The following is a 10,426-nucleotide window of genomic DNA, read 5'->3' as shown; positions in this document are numbered from 1 at the left end:
AGGAATACTTCCCTTTTTCAAAGAGCTTATTTCTTGTTCAAAAATCCTCTAACAGAAAACACACTAACACAAGTATAAACTGGAAGAAATGCACAACAGTTTGAGTAGGCTGTTAACAGCTTTATGCTGAACATAAGAAAAAGGGAAAATACTGAGCTATGATCGTTTCAGTGACATATGTTCTACTGCAAACAATCAACAGCTACTTAGGTCTAGACTGAAATGCTTGGAGCGATGAAGCTGGAGATGATGTAGGCTGCCCAAAATCTTCAGCTCATATGAAATAAAACAACAGGAACACTACAACTTCCTTGTATCTTTGCAATGAGGATAAAAACGTATGAGACGGATTTGAGGAGTACTGCAGTAGAACAAATATATGCAATGCACTTTTATTTTCTCTGTTTTCTCTTGAGATAAAGTCTGCATATATGAGCACTGAAAATTAAAAGAGCATCCACTGATTATTCTCACACATGATACTTATTAGATGCTAATATAGACAATAATTGACTTTTCTGTGAATGCTAAAGACAGCAGTGGGATAACATATTAACCAGCACTTTCATTTTTCCTAGAATATAATACCAGCTCTAAAAATTAGTACATCAGTGATACAAACTTAGTTATTTCTATATATGTGAAAATGAAGCTAGCATGAAATGCTAAGTATACATATATAGATTCAATATGACTCAATCCCAAATTTTATAAAAATCTCCTGACCTTCACAATGCTGTTTTTACTTCAGACATGTATTTGATACTTGATACAAAGCAACGTGTTAAATTTTATGAGTAATCTCATAAACCAAAAAGCCATAAACCAAATGCTAGTGAACAATTTTCCCTGTTCCACTCTACCTCCTTTCTAAAGAGGAAACCATAAACTGCATGGATTGGAAGGTATGCTTAAGTATGTCAGAATGTGCGGCACAATTTATGACAAAGGCCTTTACAAGAAGTATAAGCAGGTAGTTTTGAGGGAGTCCGGAAAGGTATACTTCTTTTCCAAGGAGTAGCTCATTACTGATCGGTTTGAAATTATCTATATCCCATTATATTAGATAAAATAAAATTTGGGCAGAAAATTCACTTAAGATTTCTTACCTCTCCATTTTCCACCACAGCCATAGAGCACATCTGCCCACAAGCTATATTAACCACTATTTTGTTTTGTAGGCAGCTGGTAACTCTTCGAGGAATTGGTTGATTAGCTGTCGAACCAGATCCAACTTGGCCTGAATTATTATAACCCCATGTGTATACCTGTTGTAAGAGAATTGTCATAGAAGAAGGCTATACGACAAACAGTTCAAAGTACATACTCGATAGAGAAAAAGGTTATATGCATAAAAAATTACGTTTTGAGTTCAAGTGCATGTATTCTTCTAAAGATCTAGGAAGATATGTAGGTTTACAATGTAATTGTTTCTATTATAAAAATGCCACTCATAATATTTCATTCTTTTATGCTCCTTCAATCAAAGGTAAGAGGCAACATGACAGCTGCATTAATGCTGGAAGAATCAATTGCTAGTTTTCCAGAACCCAAAGTAGAATGGCTAACTGAACAGAAATGGCACTCCAAAGTAAATGATAGAAACCTTTTTATTTTGGTGGGTAGAACATATATGAACATGATTTATATTAACATCAGCTTTAACACCATTAAGCATTTACAGCAGAGTACAGCATATGAAGGAATGTCCTCTACAAAGAAATGTATTATTTGTTATACCTATAAAACATGTTACACATATTATACATATATTTTATTACAAGAAGATGTGGCACAAAAATCAATGTTCTGCATGCAGTGCAAAGCAGCTAGACCCTAGCAGGTTTTCCATTTTTTACCAAATGTTCATGTTGTGTCAGCACTGTGAGGATAGCAAGAAGCAAGGCCTACTGCTCTAGGTGTAGAATGTTTTCCTGCTTCTCATATACATGAATTTAATTAAGAGAAGGGAGATTTATTCCAGCCATACTCACCTCTCCATCAGATGTTAACACCATAGAATGATGAGAGCCACAGGCAACTTCAATGACTTTCTTGTTCACCAAGTTAGTAGAGACTTGACAGGGAATGAAACCATGATTTGTTGTACCATTGCCCAGCTGACTATAAGCATTATGACCCCATGTATACACTTCTCCTTCTATAATAAAAATGTAAAAAAAAAAGCTGGTTTAAAATCTCTATTTTTCCAGTGAGCACAAAATTACAAACAGAAAAGTTCAATTCAGTAATAAAATACATATTTAAGTGAGTGTGTGTGTATATATACGTCCTTTGGGGCTCTTAAGCCCACGGACATACCAGTGCCACCTTCACATAGTGTTTGTTGACTATAAATCCAAAAAGATAGCATCACCACAATCTTAAGTAAAGGAAATCATTTATCTAAAAGAAAGGAGATAGTGCAGTATGGAAGAGAAAAGGATTAAATGACAGTGTCAGGAGTCCCCAGTTCAATTTCTTTGTTACTGACAATCAATGAAAATTTCTTGTCTATGCCCTGGCTCTGTTTCCCACTTCAGAAAATTCAAAAAAAAAGCTTTCGTTCCTTTATAATATACATGAAGATGTTTGTAAGAAAGACTTACTATTACTCATTAAAAAACATCCTATTACTTACTGATTATTTACACAAACTCTTCACGTCCTCTATTTTGAGAAACATCCTAGTAAAATTAAGAATGCAAGACGTGTCTGACTGAGTTAGACCGATGGGCCACCCAGTGCAAAATTCTGTCTCCAACTGGCGATATAAAAAACCTGCCGTTTAAGGGAAACATGAGCCTGGTCACTTCTTGCAGTTCCCAAGCATTTACAGTCACTAGGGTACAGATACTACCAGGTACTACTGCTTCTCTTTAATGTACATATACTGGCCTATAATCCATGAAGCTAACACCTTTTTGTACTCTCTTTCATCTGTTTTAAATGAAGTGACCTCTAGTTATGGTAGCGCAGACTTGTTGAATAGCTGTCCTACATTCATCTTGTCTATTACCATCATCATTTTCTAAACCTAAATGATGCCACTATCACAGGAGAGCGGCATCACATTTCTAAAGAGATCGCTGAAATCCTTATCTCTAAGAAGGGTTTCCTCAGAACTACAAAGGCAAAATGTGCTGCACTGAACCAGTAACAGGTTAAACCTAATGACTTTATCCTGTCAAAAACAACCAACCTTCCTTCCATCAGCATGAGAATACAAATTTCAGTAAACAGGTGAAACAGCCACATAGAAACATACAGCATAAACCTGAAATGGTAGTAATTAACACAAGAATTGTAAAATATGTAACAGCTGCCTGAAAGGTAGGTTAAAAGAAGCTGTGCTGAATGGAAGCTGTTCACATGAATGGAGTTATGAATAAAAATCATCGAGGATGAGTTCTGGACCTGTTCATCAGTTGAGCAAGGAGTATGAATGTGTCAGTGACATTTGCCAGCAACAAAGCTCAGAAGAACACAGATAGATACATATATAAAAAGCATCCAGAATGGTCTGCCCTCATGACTGGAGAAAACAGTGGAATGTAACTGAATATAAAAAGGACAGCCACACATTACCACACAATTCCTCTCACCTACCTTTAGCCACTTAATCTAGACTGCTCAGATTCCTTCTCATTAACAGAGAAAGAGAGACAAATGTTAACGTCATCAGTCAGGCTCTAACAGAACCTCACTGGGAACACACTATTAAGTCATTTGTCTTTGAGAATAATGTACTTAATTACGAACAGAAGGGCCACTAGCATGATGCCGATGACAGAGAGTCAATAAGACAACAGAAAACAAATGGCTCAGAGGCAATATAACTGGTCTTTAAAGCACATCCAAAAGCAGGTACAGGAGGAAGAGATGCATTTTAGCTAAAGGAAAATGTTGGCACAAGAACATATGGACAAAACATAGCTACTAATGCACTTCAAAAGCAATCAGAACTTCTAAACTTAACTGTGAAGTAAAAAAGCCTTCCAAAACTAGTAACAAGATCAAAGCAGAGCTTGACAAACTTTGGAAAAAAAACTAGCTATCATCAGAGCTAGCTGACATGTCATGTTCACCAATATGTTTGACTTGATAGCCCGGAATGTCTGCCTCAACTCTCTCTCTTACATTAACAGCACAGACTTTTCACACCTGCTGGACTAATTAAAGTGGATTATCTGAAAAAAACCCCAATATTCAGATCATACTTTACCTTCTGTAGCAAGGACAACATGAGGGCCACTTCCATAACTCAGACAGGCTATCTTTTTGCCACAGAGAGAATCTAACCTCCTCGGTTCAATAGTGCTCTGCATGTCACCTGTTCCCAAACACCCACTGCAGTTCATGCCAAGCACAAAAACCTGTTACAAAAGAATCACAGAATCATAATTGGTATAGAATGGAGGACCCTCCTCCAAAGGTCAACTAGTCCAAACTCCTGCTCAACGCAGTAAATAAATCGACTCAAGGCCATGTCCAGTCGAGTGCTGAACACCTCCAAGGAAAGAAATCTCACAACCCCTCCTGGATTTAATCATTCTCACAGTAAATCTTTTTTCTCCTAATACTGAATCAAAATTTTCTATCTTCCAGTTTGTGCCCACTATCCCTCATCCTGTCACTATGCACCTTCAAGAAACGTCTAGCTCCATCATCTCTTTATCCTCTGGAAGTGATAAGAAGTCATTAATTTGAATTGACAATGTTTTAATAACAATCAAAATGACTGGACATTTTTGCATGCAACTCTATCTAGATATGCTATTATAATACTGGCTTTCAGAATAACTTGATACATAAATGACTAAATATGTCATGTTCATGCACGCTCTTAGACAATTACCTCATCATTTTCAGTTGCATACAACACTTCATTACCAGCACTGCCAAATACACAGGCTTGACGAATTAACTTGAGCTCTTCTTGGGAACAGAGAGAAAAAATGGGCCACTTCCCAACATCCAGCATCTTCAGGGCTGACAATAACGTTGCCTCCAAGACCTGATAGTATAAAAAATTATATCAAATAACTAGACAGAGAGACATGTATAGCTTTGCACAGTAGAAGAAAAATTTAGAGAAACTCCGCCATCACCTTTTTCAACCACAAACCAGTATTTTAATTCTAGAACAATACTTGGAGGGAAGCTGTTAACATAAACAAATAAAATATATCATGATCCAGAAAGAAAGGATCTATATGCATGGAGAAAAGTACCACATAAGGAGTTCAACGGTGAGGTCGTATTTTCCATATATTCCTACAATGTAACTGCTAGCTTATAGAATTCAACGTGTGTCTTTTCCTCTGGTGCTAAAATTATTGTTAGAAGAAGAAACCATAAAAAACCTGCCCAAGAATATACTTATATTTGAAAAATTTACACACTTGTTTTCACACATTAATCCTTTATTTCTGAAGTTTACTTTTGTGTTTCAACAATTATTGAATCTTTGGGAACTTCCTAAGAATATTTGCATATGTAAATATGCAAATGTACTTAGAAACATAACATATACTTAGAAACATAATAAAAGAAAAAAGATAATTGAACATTTTCCAGCTTATCCAAGGAGAAATTACAAGTTTATTGTTAGAGGAAAAGAATAACCGTTCTCTCCAGAGACTAAAACTAGTCAAGCCAATGTCTGAATCTCACGCAAGATTTCTTTAGTATAGCATAAATCAGAAATATGTTGCAGTAACAACATTTAATAGCAGATTTTGTATGGACCATGCCTCGAATTTTCTCTACTGAAATAAAAACAGGCTCTAGATGTGAAAGAAAAGCAGCATTACTTGCCAGACCAGAAGGTAAGCAAGAATAGATTTTGCCTATCACAGGCATTATGTAGTTCGCCACATAATGAGGATTGCATCACTAGTTTATTTCTAACAAGTAGCAGGCTTACAAAATTAGCTGTTACAGAACATAATTTTTTATGCCTGTGACTGAAACAAAGATATGATTAAATTCTAGTTTGGAATCTGAATCACCTTATGTCAGTCATAATGGTATTGCTTTTTTTTATTAGTATCATTTACTGTGAAAAAATGTACAGAGAAACATATATTACATTTGAAACTACAGAAAAAAAATTAATCCTGAATTAAAATCTTCAAATAAATAGCAGTTAATCACACAGTCCTTTACAATGTATTGCTGAGGAAGGGAAAGGAGGGTTGGTCATCTTCACTAAAGAAAAGTTCTCATTTTGATCACACCAGTTCTTTCCCCATCTCATTACACCAAGTAACCAACCAATTTCAGCCAAATTTGCAAGTGAAGGGGAAGTAAGATTCCACTGACGGTTCATTTGGCAGTAGGCAGCTGGGCAATCAGACATGCATGTTATGAAATAAGTCAGCTAGTCCTATAAAGGTTGTCCTCCTTGACATGAAGGACATGAAACCATATGGAATCAGTCTTTGCCCATCTGGTGTTCGCAGAACAATTTGGTTAATGTCAAGAAGTTAGCATTGAATGAATTGAATGAATTCATGATAATGAATAAATGAATACTGAAAGCACCACAGACTACCCTTCCAGTTGCATCAACAAAACTGCATCTCACTTCTCTTCAAGACTGATGATGCCTGATATTGAAAAGGACAGTCATGTTGTCCTTCAATTGTACAGATTCCCTTACTGGAATAACATATTGATTTCTTTAAAATGTGGGCTATAAATTCCAAGTGCACAGTGGGTCAGAACCCGTTCACCTTGAACAGAAAAGTTTTCTTCTGTATCCTCCTTCTACAAAGCACTCATGCTCTACCCTCATAATTAACAGGCTAAAAAACCCCAACCTGTAGCATTTCTTAACACTAAAATAATATACTGAAGGAAAAAACCTGAACTACTATTATAAAAAGCACCCAAGGAAACACTTATGATTTTGATTTTTTTAATAACAACAAATTTGATCAGTCTAAAAAATATCCACAATCTAATTCCTATCCCTGGAATTATTAGTTATGTTCAACTGAGTATGAGGTATGCTCTCACCTCTTAAGATTTTCTCCCCTCCCACACTTCTCCATTATATCTTGTACCCAAAATATGAAAAAGAGTTTGAACAATCAGCCTGCCAATATTTATGTCCCATAAGATCCTTCGTTACATTAAACAGTCATGAAAGGCAGAGTTAGACCAGAAGTCAAGATTTTGTATGGTCCAGCTATGTATCCCAAAGGTGGATCAGTTATGCCTCAAGAATTTCTAAAACTTCTCCACTTCATTTGACCTCAGCAATCAGTTTGAAAGCTGGTTATTCAGTGTCATCTAGATCACCTTAAAAGACATCATAATTAAGCTCAAAATCCAAATGATGTTTCATTAAGTTTTACACGCAGAGTGTTCAAAGAAAATAAATGAAAAAATGGGAGGAAGTTTTTGCCTCAAATTATGCTACAGAAGTTAATCTAACAAGTTTATGTTGTTGAAACATTAGGCTGGAACATGTAACTTTACAGCTTAATGCTAAATTAAACCAGCCTTTTAAGCCAAAGGAGCAATTCACCCTGATTAAAATGGATATATTCCATTCTAATGGAATATAGAATGGTTCTTCTAATATTTTGTGGCTGACATAAGCAACATTTCTTTTGCTAGTATCATTTTTCTACCTATAGCTTTGGTTTTCTGTTTATCTTGAAAGCTACTAGAATGTAACTAAGTTACTGCTAAATGGAACCAAGGTTCTTCATTTGAGTAGAGCAGTACCGAATTCCCAACACAAATTCACACTCTGACCTTGACACTGACTCCTTGAGGAGGAGGAGGAGATTCATCCTCCATATGGATTTGTGCTTGTGCCTGCAGAGAGAGAACTGTGGTTAAAATCACCATGTGATAACACTGCAACAATACTTTATGGAACTGTACACGCTTAATACTAAGCCAGAACTATTTACTTCTGTGGAGTTAAAAAGAAGAAACACAAAGCTCAGTTTTGGTTTTATATTCCATTGTACAGTGATCAGTCACGCTCCTATTCCAGCTCCATTTTGAAAACCAGTGTTAAAAAATACCTAGGTCTTTTCGGGTTTACTGAGAATTGTTAAAACATGGACTCTGCTTCACAAAATAGTGCCAACCCTGTAAATTGTATAATTTCTATGACGTGCATTATCAATAGAAACATTTTCAGATCAGATGTTTCTTCATAAATAAATATGCCGAACTCCATTCTTAAATTATTTCCTAACATAAAGCCATGCAACTCCATTTTGAGTAAAACTACAGAAATGAGTAAGCAGCTGTGAAGCTGAGCAAGCTTCTTTTACTCGACAAGTGAGAAAGTTGCACACATCATTTTCTCTGAGGTACATTGGTTCAAGCCAATGTTAAAATTATGTTTACTTTTTCCTGTAAAATTAAATGTCTGTAAAATTTTTACTACAGGCAGAATAACACCCAACAAACAAAAAGCTACCATTTTACTTAGTTACTTTCCAGAGGAACACCACACAAAAAGAAGTATCAAATGCAGCTTTAAAGAACTGCCTGACTTACTACTGAACATGTCTCTTCTCTAAGACTTCCTGACATAAGACCTAAGCCAAGGACATAGAATACATGAAATTAATATGATCTAAATATTATAAATGTTAATGATTTAACAATTATAATTTAATTTATAGAATAAACAACAATTATTTTTATTTACTTAACATGAACAAAAAAGTGAAGTTACTCCATCTTGACTATATTGAATATGCAGTGTTAAGCTTATGCTTTAACAAAATCCACAGATCTACATACACAGCATATTTTATACACTTAGTTTGAGACGTTACATGATAAATGCAGCTCATGTGTGAAAGTCCACATACTTTCTTGTCCATGTTGACTTTGAGCTTAAGGCTCAAACACACAACCAAACTGAAATAACTTGAAGCTCATACGTTCTGTTTCAACTAGGAAAGACTAAAGGGCTGAACCAGTTGCTCACACACAAGCACCTACTGCTGTTTGAGATGACTGTGGGCATCCTCAACACCAAATGGTGCTGGCAGATGTAATACAGGACCTGGGTATCCATGTCATGCTGGAGCAGCAGCTAAGAACTAAATGGCACTACAGAGCTACTCCTGTGCAACTGAGCAGAGCCCTGAATCAGCACACACAGCCATTTACCACGCTTCACAACTTAATGAATACAGAGGAACTTGCTGTCAAGCTACTTGTTATTTTCTTCAACACACTCACTTGTTCAAACAAGAATGCTACCAGTTGATTTCCTGCATATTATTTCTATTTCAACTAGAAACAACTGACCTAATTAAGGCCTTTGGCATGACCACAGCCTGAGCAGGATTGTATTACTGAACCATTTAAATTCAAGCATGAGAGTAGTCCTACCACAAAACTGATTATCAAGGCTACCCAGTATTTGCAGCATCAATTTCCAGCACTCCCTAGCAATGCTGATACACGTTAATCTCTTCTTGGCCATACTCAGCCTACACTCAGCCCACAAGGCTGGCATGTCCCCTAAGAAAATAACTATTCATTTTCTAATTTAAATAAAGTTAGAATTCTTTATTTCCTTCCTCAAGCCATTTGATAGATAACTGATACCCATGATTCTTCAAGTTCTAGTATTTAAATTCAGTTGCTTCTGTTTAGAAAAAAGCATAGTTTGACTTTAAAAGCAGTTTATTTGTTAATATAAAGAAAGATACATTAGGATCCAACCATATCAGTTACCTAACAAAAGGTTCTCCAGCCCATTACTTTTCAGAGTCCCACAAACATGCTGACTGGCAGTTTTGCCCTAACTTTTCAAGAACAAAGATGTCCTCACAAAGTTATAACATGTTTTATCTTATATAGAACGGAGAAAAATTACCCTGCAATTCCATTCCTCACACTGTTCTGTAAACCCAGACACCTTATTTCTGAGCAGCCCTACAGGAATACATGAGACGGTTTAAATTGCACCAGTTTATTCTTTCATTCAGATTTGTGTCAATCAATATGTAGTCTTATTAGAATAGAAACACATCTGCATCTGCAAAGGTGTTCTTTCTAAAGACCTGTAATTGATTTAAGAGTACATATTCAGCCTGGGAACCTGAAAATAAAGACCAATTAAAAAAATTAAGCCTGTCTGAGAATCATTCTTATCTGTATACATTCGAAATACTAGTGATTGATATTTGCCTAGTTATATGAATTTTCCCTCCAGAAAAATAGCCATTGTATATACAGAATGAAGCAAAGGAAAACCAGTATTTTCATGAAAAACTTTTAAAAGAGAGAAACCTGTATATTTGAGTACTTCAGGAACAGAAAAAAAAAATACCCTAGCCATTTCAAACAAGTTATTTGGGTTGTTCATTTACTAAATCTTACGTGTATAATTGCTAAAAAACCTTACTTTAAAATAGCTGGCCACTAT

At 35.7% G+C, this 10,426-nt stretch overlaps 1 protein-coding gene across 1 annotated transcript in view; it reads right to left on the bottom strand.

Annotated features, from left to right (window-relative positions):
• The window catches only part of RCBTB2 (regulator of chromosome condensation (RCC1) and BTB (POZ) domain containing protein 2), a 23,230-nt gene extending 15,406 nt beyond the window's left edge, over positions 1–7,824 (bottom strand). The window contains exons 1-5 of the mRNA XM_010145756.1: positions 7,774–7,824; positions 4,859–5,017; positions 4,226–4,376; positions 1,995–2,161; positions 1,110–1,268 (exon numbers count right to left, since the gene is read on the bottom strand). Of these exons, the coding sequence (XP_010144058.1) occupies positions 1,110–1,268; positions 1,995–2,161; positions 4,226–4,376; positions 4,859–5,017; positions 7,774–7,818 (681 nt within the window). The 5' untranslated portion in view covers positions 7,819–7,824. The remainder of the gene's footprint in view (positions 1–1,109; positions 1,269–1,994; positions 2,162–4,225; positions 4,377–4,858; positions 5,018–7,773) is intronic.
• Positions 7,825–10,426: the final 2,602 nt, after the last annotated feature.

This window comes from Buceros rhinoceros, unplaced genomic scaffold (assembly GCF_000710305.1).
Source record: "Buceros rhinoceros silvestris isolate BGI_N320 unplaced genomic scaffold, ASM71030v1 scaffold11161, whole genome shotgun sequence".
Classification (NCBI taxonomy): domain Eukaryota; kingdom Metazoa; phylum Chordata; class Aves; order Bucerotiformes; family Bucerotidae; genus Buceros; species Buceros rhinoceros.
The sequence above is the reverse complement of the archived record's forward strand: the minus strand, read 5'-3'. Positions and strand labels throughout refer to the sequence as shown.